The sequence below is a fragment of the Salarias fasciatus genome, chromosome 2 (genome assembly GCF_902148845.1).
Source record: "Salarias fasciatus chromosome 2, fSalaFa1.1, whole genome shotgun sequence".
NCBI lineage: Eukaryota > Metazoa > Chordata > Actinopteri > Blenniiformes > Blenniidae > Salarias > Salarias fasciatus.
In genome coordinates, this window is record NC_043746.1 from 28,829,864 (window position 1) to 28,849,375 (window position 19,512).

General features: G+C 46.2%; 2 protein-coding genes across 6 annotated transcripts in view; one reads left to right on the plus strand and one right to left on the minus strand.

Moving 5' to 3' along the window:
* The window catches only part of ctso (cathepsin O), an 81,617-nt gene that overhangs the window by 28,654 nt on the left and 33,451 nt on the right, over positions 1–19,512 (plus strand). The window lies entirely within an intron of this gene.
* The window catches only part of LOC115399588 (teneurin-3), a 154,437-nt gene that overhangs the window by 7,443 nt on the left and 127,482 nt on the right, over positions 1–19,512 (minus strand). For 3 of the 5 annotated variants that reach the window (XM_030107062.1, XM_030107056.1, XM_030107038.1), the window contains 6 exons: positions 13,661–13,910; positions 11,521–11,541; positions 8,294–8,526; positions 6,496–6,650; positions 1,818–2,695; positions 355–530 (listed from right to left, as the gene is read on the minus strand). In XM_030107062.1, the coding sequence (XP_029962922.1) occupies positions 355–530; positions 1,818–2,695; positions 6,496–6,650; positions 8,294–8,526; positions 11,521–11,541; positions 13,661–13,910 (1,713 nt within the window). The remainder of the gene's footprint in view (positions 1–354; positions 531–1,817; positions 2,696–6,495; positions 6,651–8,293; positions 8,527–11,520; positions 11,542–13,660; positions 13,911–19,512) is intronic. The other 2 variants (XM_030107072.1, XM_030107049.1) reach the window with 1 other exon arrangement.

Here is a 19,512-nt window from a genome sequence, read left to right on the forward strand (position 1 = left end):
TGTTATTTATGGTCTCCTGGGGTGATTATTGGTTATATACCGTTATCCTCAAAGTACTTAGTGTTTGAAATCAGACACTTCTCAGATGTAAAACCATGAACATGAATGATGTGCCGGCATAACTGTACCATCTGGCTCTGGCAGGGAGTAGAAAGCACTTCGTTACAAGGTTGATGCTTCTCCCTGACACCCCAACCCACACACTGAGAGAGTAATCATTTACACTGTCGTCTGTCAGACCCTCCGAGTTGTAATGATACACGACTTAAGCTTACTCAACATTGCCCGGCTGACCCCTGAAACAATGACAAATAACTGCGTGGAAAAGAGCCGCCTGAGTCGGGAGGCGCTCACCCTGAGACAGCGTGTAGAAGGCACGGATGGTGGAGGTGTTGGTGGTGATGCTGATTTCCTCCTCGCTCATGGAGCTCTCGATGTCCACCGTCAGGGCGCTGTACATGTCGGTGTACAGGTTGTTCACCATGCCGGTGGGGAACGTCACGTTCATGAGCCGTCCTTCGCTGTCGTAGCTGTTCAAGAAATGACAAAGCGCCGGTATGTATGAGCGCTCTCAGTGCCACACGGCATTCAATTATGCTTGTTGAGTTAGGCTCATCAACTTTCTTGTAATTAAAATGTCAGATTTTCCGGGGATTTTTCTCTCTATGTTCAGTTTTTCGCAGCACAAGTGAAGAGCTGAAGGCAGAATCCAAATATTTAATATGGGAGAGTGACACATCTCATCAGCTATCAGTTTCAAATAATGAAAAAAAAATATATATAAAACACAGTCTTGTAATGAATTCAATTATTTGGGTGATTGATGTGTCATTATAATCTCAACTGAATGCTTTGCTTTTTTAGTAATAGTGAGCAGATCATTCATGGCGTAATGTGACATGACAGCGTATTACACATGGGAGAAGAATTCAATCAGAGGCTCTGCTCGCAAAACAAAGTGCTGTAATAGAAAGTCAAGGCGGCTTTAATACCGAAATGAGCTTTGCCAATTTTTCAAATTTAGATTTTTTTTTTTCCCTTTTTTTCATTTGATCACACAGTGTGTTGTTGTGCAGCACATTAGGTTTTCGCCCGTTTCCATGGAGACACAGTCGGAAACAACAACGCCGTCGTGGAAGCGGACACACGTAAACGGGCCTTGAATCTGCCTTTACAAAAAAAAACCGAGCGTTCAATTTTGTCATCTTGAGCAGAGCTGTTGAAAATAAGCCAAGACATGATGCACACTTCATTAAAAAATAAAAAGAGAAACGTAACATACTTTATGAACATCAAGTTAATAAAGTCAAACTAGGCTACTTTAAAGATCTGAGGCACATTTTATAATTAGGTTTCAATTAAATGTGCACCCTGAAGCGGTTTGCAGGTATGTGTGGTTACCAATTATAGAGTAAACTGAGACTTGAAAGCGCACGTACGGGATCACACGTTTGCAGCAAACATTTCTGTCTCAGCACCTCCTAATTCCGGCTTTTACTTTATAAAACTATTACTGAGGTAGAGGGAAATGAGCTCAAAGAATTTGTTTATTAAATCTTTCAACTACGGGGATTCTAATACCTTATTCTCATCCCTGAGAATCGGGGAATATATTTTTTTAAATCCCTAAATAAATAGCTTTTTCTGCCAGAGCGCAAAGCACTTTTGTTTACACAGTTTTTATTAGGATGCACAAAGTAGGAGGTGTGTTTTAATTGCCATTGTGGGCTTTCTGCAGATTCACGAGGCCTGAGTAACTTGTAAATCAAGCTAAAAGATATTAATGGGCCTATCTTGTCGGGCGCTGCCGTACTCACTCGTAGAAAGTGGTCCAGCCGATCTCTGACGTCTTGGTGGCCAGCAGGCCGTTGTTGCCGTGGTAGGTGAGCAGCACCAGCTCCTGACCCTGAGCCGTCAGGGTCTTCAGCCCGCCGTTGGTGCCCATGGTCAGCCAGATGACCTGGTTGTCGGGGGCGACGATCCGCACCGGCATGCGATTGGGGTCCCTGCGGATCCTGAGGGTGTTCCCGCTGCTGTCGGTGACGGCGGTGATGTCGTTCTCCGTGCTGTAGCTGAAGCTGAACTTCAGGTCGCCGGTGAGCAGGCTGGCCGTGTGCTGGTGGGTGCCGTTGCTGTCGAACACGTACAGCTCCTGGGCGTCCGGAGAGGCTACCTCGTAGGTGCTGGAAATCAGCGTCGGCCCGTTTCTGGAGATGGCCCGGATTCGGATGTTGCCGAGGTCCGCCACGTAGAGGGTTCCATCCGGAGCCGCCACCAAAGAAGACGGCGCGTTGAGCCTGGCGTCTTTGGCGTAGCCGTCGCCTGTCTGGTAACAGTCGCAGTTGGCGTCGTTCTTGCAGTCGCAGTCGGAGGGGGCCCCGGCCAAATGCGTTATCTCGCCATCCACGGAAACCTTCCGGATCCTGCTCATCTTCCTCTCATCCGTCTCCGCTATGTAGATGGCTCCGTGGTAGGATATGGAAATGGAAACGGCGGATTCCAGAGGGGTCAACTGAGCCCTCTGGCCGCCGGCGACGCCACGCTCCAGGCCAGCCAGAGGACAGTGGACGGGTCGGCCGGCCGCGATGCTCACTTGACCGTTCTCCGTGATGCGCAGCACAATGTTGTTGTCCAGGACATACAGCGAGTTGTCCATGGGGCTGACCGCGAGGTCGGTGGGCCACTCCAAAATCACCTGAAACACAGGACGGCAGCGGGTGAGTGCCAACGCCGCCGGCCAGCATGGAGAGAGGTCAGAGGAAGTGCACATTTCCCGTCACATTTACAGACTGGCAGTGGGCCAAGAATTGAATCTAAAATGAACAATTCCTCCACACGGCTCCATATGAATGCTGGATTGTAGAAAGTTGCAGAAATGAGAAAGACGTGGTGTCCAAAACGGGCATTTTTGAATCTACACACCCTTTGACAGGCCATTATACTTGATTTCCAATTTCAATAAACCACAAAAACACTTAAAATCTGCATCATGCATGTAATCTAAGATCAGTAGAGAAAAAATGAAGAAGCTTTTTCATTCCATAAGCCATATTTCTATTTAAACTACACTGGAGTTGTGCAGGATTGTTTTGCCTTCCTTTACTAAAGCTTCCCAAACTTTGGGGAAAAAAACCCCACAGTGCAGTGTATTCAGACACCTTTCGATCCGAACCTGTATTAACTTCTGCAGACTCTTCTGTTGAAATCGAGGCAGACAGAGTCCGCCTCAATGAGCCTTGGCAGTCTATGACCCTGATATCATTTTCTTTCCTTTGACCACTTCTGATACGCACAGAACAAACCAGGCGAGCTGCACTTTTGGACAAGTTTGACTCAGGCGTCTAGCCATCACAAAATAACCCTTTTTTAAAGCTGTACAAATCCATAAACATGGCAATTTCCACCGCCTTTAATCCATAAACCTTGAAGACAAAACATTAACTCGGTGCAGAATATATCTCACTCACCAACAGGTGCAATGCTAAAGAGACATTCAGAGCTGCTCACATCACCCACGAAGGCTGAACAAAACCCGATGGACCGACTCTACTGCTATAAACCAGATTTTCAACTAATATCAAATTCAAAACGACAGGATTTTTTTTTTTAAAAAAAGCTGTGCTTAGTTGCCTATAAGCCACAAAAATTGTGTGATTGTTCAATTTGCAGCCCAAATAATTTCATACCTTGCGGGCAGAGGTCAGAAATCAGAAGCACAAAATAATAAAATCCATAATTAAGAGCTGTATAAATTAGAGACCAGAGAAAGAACACAATTATTTAGAGACACAGAGACATTAACATCGTACACGCAAGTTCTTCTGTGTATCAGAAATCATATTGTTATCACTATACTCTACAACGTTAAGAGATAATCCAATATCCAGTACAATGTTATGGGCGATCTGTACACCTTTTCAAAGGGAAAAGAAGAAAGAATCAGCTCATTTCTTGCTGTGTTGATTTTTGCAGTCCTTTTTTTTCCCCCTTATCTTTTATTTTCCTCGCATTCCATTTGCTCTGTTCGACCTTGTAATTCAAACGCAATAAGAAACTCAGCAGCGAATGACCGAGTAGAAGTAGCAAATAAAATAAAGAAAATATTCGCAAACTGAAAATGACAGTCACATTAACCACGTCTTGGAAGAAAAATACTAAGTATATGTTATGATCCAAAACTACAACCCTGGCCGGTCTTTACAATCTGCTTCTCAGAAATGTGACAGTGAATAAAACTCTTATTGGAGCGGTCAGGCCTCAAACACGTAGCCGTGTCATTAAGACTGTCAAAACACTCCACAATCGCGCTTTTCCACAGGGTGATTTCTAATAAAACACGCTGCCACCAGTTAAAACGCACTGAGCCAGTTCTGTGGTTTGGACGCCCGAGGATCACACGGTCCCTCCAACACAGGCCTTTACTGGCTCCAACCAAATGACTTCGTTAATTAGCAAAACGTGACGAGCTTAATCCTTTGTCTTGGTGTTCTCTAATGTTCGCTGCCTTCATGTTCACCGCCCACACACACACACACACACACACACACACACACACACACACACACACACACACACACACGGACACAAACACCGACTGCTTTCTCTGCTGTTTACATTAGAAATATCCTCATGCTGTCAAAAGCAGCCTCTAATTCCTGCAGCTCGTCGGCGTTTCCACTCGTACCGAGCGTCTCCATAGGAAAAGTTTCCCAGTTTTTGGGGTCATCCCGTCGTGACTCCTGCGGTCGTTCACATCTACTTTCGCAGCATTTTGTTTGTAGTCTTGCACGCTTTTTTCCTTTCTGCAAGCCGATCTGCATTAAAACGTTAGAAATCTAATTAAAATGTAAATTGCTTAGTTAAAAAAACGACAAAAACACTTTTTGTCTGCTGCACAAACACAGGAGGTGAGGGGAAAAAAGCCGATCTTCCTGCAGTTTTCGTCTCCGCGGCTTCAGAATTCAGTCGGCGCTGATGTGAGGAAGACGTCCATTTTCATGAGATAAGCTTCTGTTTGGGGGACGATCTTAATGAGGGATGCACCAAGCGCGAATGCTAACCTTTTAGCTACCTGCCGATGCTAAGTGCCGATGCGAGTATTCAAATGCCACAAAGCCTAATTCATACGAGCCGCCGCCGCCGCCGCTTTCATGTCGCCGGCGCAGAGTGAATTCTGCGGGACAAAGCCGGCCATCTCCAGGTAGAGCGGCGGAAGCGGCGCCGCTTCATTATCATGTCGGGTGTAAGTGTCCTCAATCCTGGAGAATTTCTAGTGGAACACTGAACACTAATTCAGCTCCAGCTACATCAAAACAAGCCCCCCCAAACTGAGTAATTATTCTTCCCTCCATATCATCTGCCGTGACCTGAAAACTCATCTCCTCAATAAACACTTCATGTCTCCACTTCCTACAAAATCACATCCTCCTTCCAGCACATATTTTTTCCCTGCTGTACTTCCAGAGAAAATGCTTTGCTCTTGTTGAGCTGAGAGCAAAAAAAAAGAAAGAAAAAAAAAAAAAAAACTGTAAGCGCTATGTTGTTTCCTCACTGAGTCACTCATGCAGAGACACTTCTTCCTCGGTCCAGATCGACTAAATTGCTATTTTCTATTTCATATTTAATTAAACAGGAAATAGGCATTAACAATCTCTTTTCCACCATTTCAAACTAACTAATATGAGCATCGATGCCGCAGCAGAATCAGCAGAGAAAAAAAAGCTAAAAATAAGAAAAGTAAATTACTGATAGGGATAAATTTAAAGATAACATCTACGACCTCAGAGCAAGTAACACAACTTTAACTCCTTCAAAAACACACAGATTTCACAGTACTATCAAATATTAGCAGCCAGAAGACAGCGCGCTGCTTCTACAGCAATTATTTAAAGTCCCGGAAAGAGATCAGTTTTTGCAATTTCAAATTTAATTGCAGGAGGTTTCAGGCCGAGCGAGCAGCATGCAAAAAGGAGTGTGGCGACTCTTAATATTCACAAAAATGGCCGAGTTAAATTAAAAAAAAGGACGCACTTGTGTTGCTCTCTTAAAAATAATAATATATATATATAATTAAAAAAAAAATTCATCCAACTGCTCATGACTGCAAAGTGTGTGAGTGTGGTTTGTGGAGAACTGGTTCTTAAAAAGTCACAGAGAGAAATGAAAGGGGGAAATGTCAGTATTTTCACAAATCCAAACAGTTACAACAGAAAATAACGACTATGTTCTCTTTACATTTTTTACTATTCAGTTGGCCGGCCGGTTTTGGCCCGCAGGCCCTATGTTTGACAAGTCTGGACCCTCCATCCCTCGTTAAATAACATGATTCCCTCCCAGCTCTCACATTATTTGTGTAAATCTGCCGTCTCCAGCATGTGGAGCGTGGCTTTAGACCTCCGCCAGGCTGGAGGGGTCACAGAGGGTGGGGGCGCACGGCGGCACCGCCACACCCGCCGCCGCCGCCGCCGCGCTGGCAGCTGTTTGTGTTCAAAGCACCTGATTGATGTCCATGCTGTTGTCGCAGGTCAGGGGTCGCGCCGACGTCAGGTCGTTAGAGCCCAGGAAGGTGGACAGGATGCCGTTCTGGTCCACCTTCCTGATGGTGGTGCCGTCCACGAAATAAATCAGCCCGTTCTTGTCCACGGCGATGCCTGTTGGAGGCGGGTGGAGGTGGGGAGGGGGACGAGGAGAAAAGGGGCAAAAAGAAGGGGAGAGGAGGAGGAGGAAGAAAGGCTTGTGGTGACGGGAAAACCTGAAAGAGATGCTGCATCTCTGCTTGCATGACTCAGTGGACAGAACACGATGGATACATGTGTCAAGCTTGCCTTCCCATTATTCAGGTCACTGCAAAAAGCACAGCCATCAATAATTCACTGGCTGCTTTTCTGCTATTAAATAATTTCTCAGGCAGAAGTGGGAAAGGCTGTATTCATACGGTATATATGCACTTGGCTTATCTTGTGACCCTCCCCGTCTCAGAAGGACCTCGGGAGTCAGCCAGCGTTTGCTTTGAGGGGATTTTTTTTTTTTTTTTGGGTGGGGGGGGGGGAGTCTGCAATCACCAACAATCTCGCACACCGTTTGAGAAATAAATAAGCAAGAGAATGAAAATGACAGCTTTGCACACGTTAACAGGAGGGAGGTGAAAGACGGGCAGTTGCCTTGGTGACAAACTGTGGACTAAATTGTCCTGGTGATTGAGAGTCGGCACAGATTTCTAAGTTGAGGCCGAGCCGGTGCGGCGGTGCTGCCGCCGCCGCCGCCGCTGCAGCCATTTGTCCCACACGGGGAAAATATACATTAAAGGGGGCACGGCAGCCTTCACATCACTCTCCGTGTCACTAATAGAGACCCGCACCAATGGGAATTCAGTCACGCCTCACCACAGGGAGACTGTTTATCAGCCCTCACTTCGGTTTTTACATCTTCCGCCTTCTCTTTTTTTAGACTCGGAGAGCTCCTCACCCTGTAGCTCTGCAGTCAGTGATTGCTCTTCAGATTTTGAATGAATTAAAATGTCCTGGAAAATGCCAATAACTTCACTTCTGTGAGATTTCTTCTTCATTGAAGTCTTTAAAAGCCTGGATGGAAGGTGAGTGGTTCGGTTTGACCTGTGGCTAGGTCTGCACAAGATTGCTTTCTGCTAAAACATTGACGAGCCCGGGGAGCCCGCGGTGAATCCTTGGGAGCTGGCTATTTGACAGTCTGAGATTCTCAGACAGATGAAAAGTGTCACATTTGAGCAGAGTTCAGCAAATGTCTGAGAGGAAGAAAAAAGAAAAAAAGAAGAAAAAAAAAAAGAGCGGCCATCTGCTGTTTCTTCTCCGGTCTCGGCTTCCACCCACTCCATCATTAGAGGCGCTCCCTCAGATTGCCTTCACTCAAGCCTTAATCACCCATCTGAAGCTGAGCTATTACAGTTGGCATTCAAGAGCGGGCAACAACTAGCGTAAAACAATTCATCCTTGCCTTTTTCTTCCAGAAGATGAAAGTTATGGAAAAGTGAGCAATCATGCCACAAATGTTCAGTTTGAATGTGGACAACAGGTTGAGCGTAGCGGGAATCTGCTGTTGGAAAGGTTCATTTTTACATGTCTTGTTCTGGAAAAAAAGCCTCTATGAGTCAAATAATAAGTAGAAAAGACGCTTAAATATGCCAGATTTGGAGATTTGTGTCTTTTGTAGTTTGGTAACTTGCTCATTTTAACAATCTTTAACTGTGACACAGTCGGAATGTCTTATTTACTCCCTCTGAAATGCGATTATAGGGTTAGTCATCAGAGTGGAGCCGTACCTTTGGGTCCGGTGAGCGAGGCCTCCGGGGCTTTGCCGCCGTCGCCGCAGTGGTTCTCGTCGAAGGGCAGGCAGTGGTCGCCCGTCCCCGCCACCACCTCGGCGTTGGACTGCAGGTCCTTGGTGCCGCTCATGGTTCTGGGTTTGTAGATCCGCCTGGAGTTGGTGTCTGATACGTACAGCTGTCCGGTCACCGGGTCGGTGGCCAGGTAGTACCGGTGCGCCGGGTTGTTGCTGTGTTCGGGACGATGACTTGGTTAAAGCACGGGTCGACAGAAAGTGTTTTATTATAACCTGACTGATATAATCTGATTTAGGGGTGCCAAACACATTTTACAGCCAAATTTTGTGGCATAAAATATACACAATGGTGTCTATATTCTGGAAAAACGAGCCATTTAAGTTCAGAAAAAAAAGTGTTTTGTCTGTTCGTCCAGATCAAAGCCTCTCGCGGGCCTATTTCGGCCCACGGGCCTTATGTTGGACACCCCCGATCTAACGTGTGAAAGTGAAAACTATCCACCCGTAAACCCTGAGTGAACTCTGATGAAGTGCAGCTCATTTTCCATCTGAACAAAAAAAAAACACTCGGCGCTTAAGAACATCATAGAGAACAGATTTCATTACGGTTCAACAGCGAGGAAGACTCTCAAAAGGTGTCAGGATGGAAAACACTCCGGAGAGAAAAAAAAAACCACTCTCGGGGTATTCACAGCGAAATTTAAAAGCAAAAGCTAACATTCGATCATGCTTTCTGCGGCTGAGGCGACATTAGACAGGCTGCTTCGGGCTCGCGTCTTTTTCAATTCCAGTCGAAACCAGCAGTCACTCAGGTCGTCTTCCTCCCATTTAAACCGTCATTAAGAATCTTATTTCCGCAACGCACAATATAAATTTTCCAATTAAGCGTTTCCCGTGAAAAATAAACCTCATTATCAAGTTTACATGAGGAGCAAATGTTGTCATGTTCGGGGGATAATGAAGCGGAGAAGGAAGTGAGGAGTGATGTTAAAGTGAGAGGCTGTGTGAGGGATTTCTGTCGCCCTGGAAAAAAAAATAAATAAGAAGTTCAGAGCCTTTGGGGGGGAAACGGAGAAAACAGCGATTTCTTGAAACTCTAGATTTATAAGAAGAGGACAGCGGTGCGGCGGGGGCTCCAGTTTACAAAACAGAAATGACGACTTGGTGCGCCGGACGGTTTCATTTGTTACCGCTCCCCCGCGGCCTCGGCGCGTCGGGAATCACCGCGATGACTGGCTTATGTTAACAAAGCGCGGTGGCTAATGGCGTCTGCTTCGCTGCAGTGTTTTGACTGGCTCTTGCGGAGGTGGCGGTGCAGTGGTTCGCCCCCTCGCCTCACGGTGAGATTATCCCCGGTTCGAGGGCCATTTTAATCCCAAATAATGAGACTTTGTTGTTAATTCGCGGCTGTTTTCCACCAACTTCTGACAGATTAAAGAGCAAATAAGGTCCAAATTAAGAGACACTTTACATGCTTGACGAATGTGTAGGCTTAATTAAAAAAAAAAAACAAAAAACCTAATTAAGACTCTAATTTCACATTTGGACAAACTTCAGATATTTAAAAACTACTAAACGAAGGCAGAGTTGATGCATAGCAGGTACTTAAGTATCATTAAAAAGCTCAAAACAGAGGCAGTAAACATGAAAAATAGCGGGCTTTACAGCGCAGTCGTAAACACGGCTTGTGCGGTTGTACTCCGGCTTAATGGTACCTCACTCAATACCGGCCAGCTCTGGGAGTAGATAATGTGACGGCAAAATAAATGTGGCAATGAAACGTCTTTGTAAAATGATAAAGATGGAGTCATAAAATCTGACAGCTATTATGAGTCAAAGTAAATGCCCAAAATGGGAAACCGCCATCAACTCCCAATAAAGGAGCGGTGAAGTCAGACACGAGGAGGTAACCCTTTTCCCTCCCGCCGCCCTGAAAGCGCGCGGACGCCTCTGCGCCCGAGACGCAGCCCGATTGAACAGGAACACAGCAAAGAGTGTTTCTGGGAAGCCGCAGAGAGGCAGGCAGGCAGTTTAACTGCCACCTAATAATTCAAGTGTAACTGTATCACTGTATTTGTATTATAAAATAATATGTTTACTACTAAATGTATGACTGTTTAAACCAGTGTTTTCAACCAACGTTCAGCTCAATTTCATCCTCGAGGGGGCAGACCGGAAAAACAGAGCCAAAATAATCTTTAAATTCCAATTTGAAAGCGTTTCCCTGTTTAGGAGCAGAGCATACATGATAAAAAAAAGTTAATTTTTTCACAAAACCAGACAATTACTACTGAGAATAACCACAATCTCCACACAAGTTTTGACTTATGCGTCTTATGTTGGGCACCACTGGTTTAAAGGGAACTTTTAAGAACATATTTGCATATATGGAGTAAAAAGCAAAATAGATTTATTATTTAAATTAATGGATTAAAAAGTAAACACACAGAGAAACAAAGTGGATTATTATATTAAGCCATATCTGTGTGATCCATGAAGGATTGGGATCATCCACTGCTTTGCCTCTTCACCATATTAGCCTAAACAGCAGATTACTTGCCTTTATTTGCACTTATTTATAACAGTAAATGAGTTTTCTATTACCTGAGTCCCCCGCCGTAGCTGTAAATATGGATTATGTTCATGCGGCTGAGCATCTCGAGTGGCAGATCAGCAGAAACAGAATATGTGCGGCTCAATCCAGATAATGAGTTTATAGTTTACATCCACATATCCATATCCCGCACCGGAGGCGTCCGCCGCCAGCCGGCTTGATGAAGTGACTCCGGCTTACTTTCCCCGATCACCTCTGGCACTTACGGTCAAGTTAATCACTGAAACGGTCTAATTGCCGCCGATGCGCATCTTCATCTGATACAATGCCGTCATCTGAACGGCGAATGCAAAGCAGTTGTGTGAGCCCCTCCGGAGGAGAACATCTGCCGAACGCCGTCACTGGAAATGTAATTACGAGCTTCACAATGATGCCGGTTATTGTCGCGCCGTTGCTTTGGACTGCGATGTATGTATAATCACGCGCAAACAGCTTTTCTTGTGCATTTTTACAGACGGATTTAAATCTGCGAAGGCCGTTTCTGCTCCGGCGCGTCTTCCTCTTGTTGAACGTAAAACGACGGTGGGTCTAAACGGGAGGGTTTAACACTTTGTTCAAGAGGACAGTGATGCAGAGAAAGGTGAAACACCTACCTGTGTCTAAAGTCTTTATTTCTGCCACACGGCGAGCAGGAAAAGAGCAGAAAGACAGAGTCAGAGCCACACATCTTGAAAGGGACACTTCTTCTTCTTCTCAAGGTTGTTTTGAGGTGTTTATGTCACCGCGGTGAATTATAGGCTCGCCTTGTTTGCTCGCTAAATGCCTTTTTATTATCTTCCTCGTGCCATTGCTCATCGACTCGACGAGGAGTTAAAAAATTTAGCTAGGAAGAAAAAAAAAAGAAAAGAAAAAGAAAGTCTGTTTCCTTCAACGACTGAGCCTGCTGGAGAAAAACAAACAGCTGAAAGTCAAAGTGGGTCCCCTTGAAGAGGGAAACAACAGCAGACAGGACACACACACACACACACACACACACACACACACACACACACACACACACACACACACACACACAGGCGGTGGCAGTGTGTTTGACACAAAGTGGAGAGGTGGAGCTGCAGCAGAGTTGCAGCTCACAGAGAGGAAATCATGCAGTGCCACCCCCCCACCCCCTCTGCCCCCCCACCCCTCCCTTCCCTCCTCCACCCCCTCTGCCCCCCCTCTTTCCAATCCCCCGTCCCGCCACTGCTTCCCAGTTTGATTCTCCATCTTCTACCCTGACCGCCGAAACCAGAACCGAAACAGAGACGTCGTGCCAGACGGGGTCAGCTGGGGGTCAGCTAAAGGTCGCCTGGAGGTCGGCGGGGCCACAGGAGGCCTTCCTCCCGGTCACTGAATCAATAAAGGGTGAAGTTTATTTTAAGCACATTTAGCCTCCGAGCAAAGTAAATATTGGACTTACAGTATAAATTGAATTTATTCATTTATTCAGTTTTAGGTCTTGTAAAAATGTGTAATATTTACATTTTAGTTTCAGAAAAGTTTCGTGTTCATGCAGCGACGTTTTGAAAACGATGCTTGTTTAGGGAAGGTATTGAAAATGACGCAGGCAGCAGGTTGGACCACTAGTTGGCGCTGTTGACTGTTTCGGTAATGAAACCACACACACGCTGCAGAGAACAACACACTCTCAACATTAAGAATGGAGAACACGGAGAACAATACTCTAAGCATTGCAGTTTGTTGCCCATCATGTTGGAAAACTCGCACCACTGCTTTGTGTCTCTGTTCCAAAACGTGAGCTTTTTTTTCTGTCGGCACGGATTCTCTTTCGCTCACTCGAGTCCTCATTGGGGTATTTTTTTTTGTTTTTTTTTTTGTTTTGCTCCTCCGTGTTTGGAATCATAAACTGTGTTTTAGAAAAATGTTATTTATCTGGTACAGGTTGCTGAGCCTGCAGCCGATCCATACAGTCCCGCTGCGCCCGCCGTCAGAGGAATCCTCCCATGTTCGATTCCGAGCCGCGGCGCCAGCAGACATCCGAGACGGAGGAAAATCTGCTGTTTTCTCCAATCATTTCAGGGAAAGTTCCTGATTTGAACGACTTCCAGATGAACTAACGTACAGCTACCTGCCAGCTCCGCGGCGACCTTTGACCCTCGCAGACAGCGTTCGTATGTTTGTCGTGTATGCGGCTCGCGGGAGACGACGGCGCGACGTACATTTAATCAACATCTGCCCCTCTGAAAGCAGCCAACTGGCCGAATGAGGACGGGCGCTGAGAGGAGCCAAGTTGGCACGACGCGTAAATCATCCCAATTACAGGCTGAAGACAGGATGCCGGTCCTCGTTACGGAGACGGATCCAGGAACCGGTTCACAGTTCTGACGAGGGGAGAGGATGAGTGTCCAGCAGGACGTTCATCTGGGCCCCTTCATGTGGAACAGTGGATATGGAAATGACCTGCAGGACTGCCAGGACCACCAGGGAGCAACAGGACCAGAAGACTGATAGGACCAACAGGGAACCAACAGAGACCAACAGGACAATCCAGACCACCGGGGACTAACGGGACTTAAGAATGACTCCAAAACCATCAGCTTATTTATTATTAAATACAGAAATTATAAAAACACACAGATAAAAGACTTAAGAACATAAAAACATGCCAGAAATACTTAAATACACCAACCCTGTAGCTCTCAGGACTGTTGGACTCTGGTGATAACGCAGACGATCACATTCATGACATGAAGAAAGCGGCGTCCAGCCCCGGGACGCAGACGGTCCTACCTGAGCTCCATGATGCTGGTCACATTCCCGGACGGGTAGATGCGGCGGATGTAGTTGAAGTCCCCGACGTACAGACTGCCGTCGATGCCCCAGGCCAGCGCCACCGGGGCCAGCAGCTTGTTGCCCTGGGCCTGGCCGTTACAGCTGGGACAGGAGATGCTCCGGCGCCGCCCGTTCCCCATGACGGTGGAAATCACCGGGGGCTGCAGGGAGATGAACTGGTTCTCCCCGCTGCCTTTGTACAGAATCCCTGAGAAGGAGGAAAAACAAACAGTTATTTGCAGGTGTGAGCCTGTGACGGGTGTTTGTCAGTGGCAGCACGGAGCCGAGCTCATTATTTATCCTTTATTTAACCGGGAGGTCTCTGGAGATTCGCGTAAAGGGAGAGTCTCTCCACAGAAGATAAAGCAGACCCAGATAAAACAAGGAAACACAATTCAAACAGAAACACGCGGCAGCCGTGTCCCTGTGATGAAACGCTCAAATTATTCAGCACAAACAGCACAGAACCCAGAACACTGATCTGGCTCACATGTGAGCGTTCCGATAAAGGTGGACGACAACCTTTTCCGGCTGCTTTCCAGTGACCTTTGACCTCAGACATCCAGGTGATAAAGCATCCTCTCCTCCAAGCCCGAACAGTGTTTTCACAGAACTTAGAAGTTCTGCACAGAGTGAGTTTGGAGCTGATTGTTCTCGTGAATCAAAAGTGACATGTTATGAATATTCATGACGGTAAAGGGCTCGCACTAGAAAACACTGTCGTCTCACTGCTAATGTTGTGAATGACCGGAAGGCTGCATCATCCCAGATCAGGAATTACACACACTGGAGCCACTAAAAGCAGCATTACTGTCTGTTGTGTTGGAATTTCTAATTGTTTTCAGGAGTGGAAGTTAGAGGGAGACGCTGCTTTCGGGTCGTAATGGCGAGTCTTTCGATGAGACTCTGAGAATTGATTTTCCAGACACAGCTACATTCGGCGTGTCTTTGCCACAGCGTTGCCTGTGGATGTGAAATTACATTGTTCTTGTAAATGGAATACAGCAGTTTTCATTTATACTGAGGAGCCAGTGTGAAATCGGCTATCCGGCACGCATCTATTGAGTTTTTAAAGTTGTGTTGCGGCGAAAAGTTTAAAACTCATAGTTTTCATAGAAACTCAGGAATTATAACCACAGAGTTATGAAGTAGATTTACTGGCCGTTTTATGTGAGCGGTCTGACCACAGTGAGGTTCGAATTCTCAGTTTTAACTGTTTACGTTTGGCGGCGTGCAGCAGGATGTCACATGTCTTTTTTTTTTTTAAACAAATTTCTTCAAAGTAGTGGATTCAACACAACACAACACAACACAACACAACACAAGAGAGTCAAGTCAAGATGTCGGTGATGCTACCAGGAAAGCTAGCTAACTAGCGTTAGCTTCAAAGCCATGCTGCCAGAGTGTGTTTGTGAAAACAGGTATACTGCAACCGTTTTTTGACAATTTACTGCCTTTTGCACCAAAAGATCTTTCGGTGCCAAATGTATAGGTTAATATGGCACTATCTTTCCAGTGACACCGGACTGGCTGTATGAAATAAGCTGACTTTGACGCCCCTGATTTAGAGGTTTGTGGATAAGAAATTACACTATTCTTGTAAACTGAAGACAGCAAATTTAATTTATACTCAGAGGAACTGCTGTGGATGCAGATTTCTGTCTAATTGTGAGTGGATGTTGATGCTAATTTGTGGATTTTTCAGCATTTTTGTGTCTCTGGCTAGTTGCTACCCAGCGGTATTGGGGCTTCTTGCAGTCTGAACACATGCGTTTAGCCTGGTTCGACTTTGAATTGATCACATGTGGGGATGTGATGTGCGTTTGATGTGTGATGACCTAAACCAGAGTCTGCCGTGCCTTCACCCACTGCAAACTGGGATCATCTCTCGATAGAGTGGTATGGAATATATATGGGTAGTTGCTATCACCCATCTCTTATCAAGGAAAACATTCAACACTTTTTTACCGAGAGATTAAAATTATAGATCCTTTCAGTCTATACATGAGCGGAGACGTGAGCAGCCTCTTGAAGCTGCTCCCGGCGCACGTCGTGCATGTCTTTAAAATAAAGTGACACGTCTTGATTTGCACACTTCGTGTTTTCCTGGCTGCAGCCAAGACAATGATGTGATTTCATTAGTGAAGGTAGCGGAGGTGGCACGCACGAAATGAGCCGAGCTGATGCCTCTGAACACCGGAGTGCCGTGCGCAATATTACCGAGCGGCTTCAGCGGATTCCTGGAAATCCTCCGTGTAGCCGAGGTATATTTTATGTATAAAATATGTTCTTTTAACTTGCCGGTGAGCTGTTTTCCCCAAGTCACAGAGAGGCGGTAAACATAAATACAGTGCTGTGTACCTCTCCCCACATTTCACTGAGGACTCACCGAATTTGGTGAGTCACTACAGATTAATATTTTAACAAGAAGAAGATAGAACTGACTTTTTAGGGGGATGCTGATATAGTGAGACTCTTCAAAGGAGGGGAAAAAAACCCACATCAAAGGGAAGGAGTACATGCTGGAAGCACTTAATTATTCACATCCAACAACTTGTGTGAATTCGCACCGCCTCTGTCCTAATTAGTGGATCCATGACACCAGTGAATGTCCACATAATGTCGTTCCCGCACAGCGTGGCACCGCGAGCCGCCACAAACCTCCATGTATGTTCCATCCGGCGTGCCGCTGTGCCGCCCGTCCCTCCTCTGATTAGTTCCTTTCAGTGATTTAATTGATTGAAGGGCGAATTCAGATGCGGGCGCGGTCTGGCGAGACTCTTGACGAGACGATCGGACCAATCCGTCTTTTGTATCCGGGGGCATTATACATGAGCCTCTAACAAAGACAAATAGGTCCGTGGGAAGGCTTTATGTGTGACGCCATCAAACGCGCGACCTTGGGACTTTAATTGAACCGTGATCCATGCGCCAGCTCACAGAATGAAACACGCAGCGTGATGAAAACGCTCAGCGAGCGGAGAGGCTGGAGCTGCACCCAGGAACATCGCTACAAATAACAACTAAGCTGCGTAATCTGAGCAGAATTTCAATGTCTGTTTGTGTAGCATCTCGTTAACATTCTCTGTGAAGACAAAGACGTTTTTAATATCCAGGATGTAATGCGGTGTGTAGGACATGGATCAGCTGCGGCTCTACAGCGACGTCTGAATTTAGCTGACGCTCGGTTCACACACACACACACAAAAAAAAACCTCATTTTCTGGAGGCACTCTGGTTCTTTCTGTTTACACCACAGTTCACAACTGTACACAAGATTTCTTTTTCCACAGTAAGCTATTAGAGAGCATTAAATACACGTATCAATCATCGCCGACCCCCTACTTAGTGTGAACTCTTCGCTCTTTCCCTTTGATTTTGCCGCCGGCTCGGAGTGAGCGAGCAGATTAAGCCGGAGCCTTCTTCCCTGAAGGACACTTTGGTCATGACACATTACTGCTGATGACTGTTGCGAAGGATCAGGCTTGTGACGTCTCAGCTGGAGAGCTGTACTGATGGCAGTTTGGCTTCTGACTGTCTCCTGCCCCGGGCTGATGACCGGGGACTCCTGCAGTGTCCAGGCTTTGAAGTCTATAAACATGTATTCATAAGTATTTTCCACTTTCACTTCCCTCCGCTCAGAGTTTGGACTAAAAAAAAAAACTACTGAAAAGTGTAGACAAAACTTTTTTTCCCGTGGACAGGATCCAGCTACAGTTGTTACGTGACACAAGTTGAAATGCAACTTATGGAATTTGGCGAAGTCGGGTCTTCCTGCACAGTATGAGACAAACTGGTGCCCCCTCGACAGATTTTGCAGAGGAGACTTCAAGTCAAAGTCTTAGCGTGGCAGCTGAAAGGATCAGCCGTTAGGGATGTGTCTGCTCATTGATTAGCAAATGAATGTGTGGAGGCGGGTTTGAAACTTGGATAGAAGTTAGTGAAGGAGTGAACTCACTGTTTTCACTTGGCATGGAGGGGGGAAAAAAAAGGCTTTTTAGAAAGTCTGAGAATCTGTTGTCTCTCTTGCTCCAAGATCACTCCGATGCCGTTCCCTCCAACGAGCAGGAGGAACATAATGTAATGTAACTGCATGTCAGCGGGCGCTCGCAGCACTAACACACACTCACACACACAAACAGTCAGACTCCAATGGTGACGTTAGATTGCTCAAGGATGAACAAAAAATGACTGAGAACAATTTGAATAGGAGATTATAATTACATATAAATAACAGAGAATGAGACGAGCAGCAAGCGTGAAGGTCATGGATTATAAAATGAAATGTAAGAAGAGAAAGCATGAAGGTATTTTTCCAAACTGTACTCAGGCTGCGCCGTGTGGAAGCAGAACAGCCAACAGAGTTTCATCTCTGACACGCTGTCCTTCCTGTTTGGAGTTTGCATGTTCTCTCTGTGTATTCAAGCCTTTTTTTTTTCAGATGCTGTGGTTTTCCTCCAAAGAGCAAAACCATGCAGTTACGATGAAGGTGCCTTTTACACGGCAACGTTTTGAAAACGTTGTATAAACGGGGCCTAAATAGGGTCCTTAAACTGGTGAGAATGTTTGTAAAATGACTAACATGGTAAATTGTTGGATGGATTTGTGTGTGTGTGTGTCAGGTGTGACCTTTGGGCTGCACTGCGACCTGAAGTTGGATAAAGTGTTACAGAAAACAGCTGGCTGAAGCGTCTCCCACTCATTTCGAACAGAACTGATCATTTTTCACCATCGCTGGAAACGGAACAGATTCATCCCTTTAGAAACATGACTGAAAGTCATAATTTGTTTGATCAAAGGCTAATTTGAGTCATGTCGTGGGAAAAATGCTTTAATGTCGACATCACAGCTCCCGAAATGATTAATGGCACCAATGCACAGCCGGGCGTCTGCACCTGATAAAAAGTGGAGCGCCCTGAGCAATGTCACCTTGGTGACACATAGAGGGTGCAGCGCTCGGCAGAGGAGGAGCCAGAGTGTGTCTTAATTGCACCCTGTCTTTCTTTGTTCTCCTTTGCACTGTGTCATCCTCCGAGATGCCACCCAGACTCCCACTGATCCCGATCCGGGCTGAACCGCCGGCAGGAAAACCTCTCCGCTGCTTAAAATGCAACACGTGCGTCGACGGTACAGTAGCTCCGCTCTGAAACGCGGCGAAACGCCGAACTCTGGAGGCGTCCGGAGAAAGAGCGCGAAGCTCCGGTTTGAGACAAGCCGCAGATTGATGGGGAGTCATATCCACTTGTAAGGAAGAAAGAAGGGCCAGGAGGACACGACTGAAGCACAGACACCAGCAATTTGCCTTATCGGGTCTGACAGGCCCTCACAGAGAGGGAACCAGCCTCTGCTCGGGTCCTTTGCCACATACGATGAGACGAAAGAAAAACCCTCAGATGTTCCGAGTGCTAGGGAAATGAAGCGGGAGTCACGGCGAAGAGCGATGGCAAATGTTTAGAGCTAAAGTGATGCGCCGCCGCAGAGGACCGCCGCTCGCTAACGTGTTGGGTGAGGGCATTAGTCAAGGTTTACAGCATTAGACAATCAATACTGGAGCAGCAACGGAGGCAAACAGTGATATTTGGATTCATCTTCGTGCCGAGCGGGGGGATATTGAACTGCATCGCCTTGCCCAAAAACCCACGTGGGCCATAAATCTCAAATGTCAAAAAGTGGCTGAACGCAAGACTGAATAATTCAGCTTGGATTGAGAAAACCAACGAGAATCAAGGCAGGTGCCTGCTCACCATCTCTGCAATAAAAATTAATGTGTGGAGGCAAACATAGATGGGAGCACAGATAGGGTTATGATA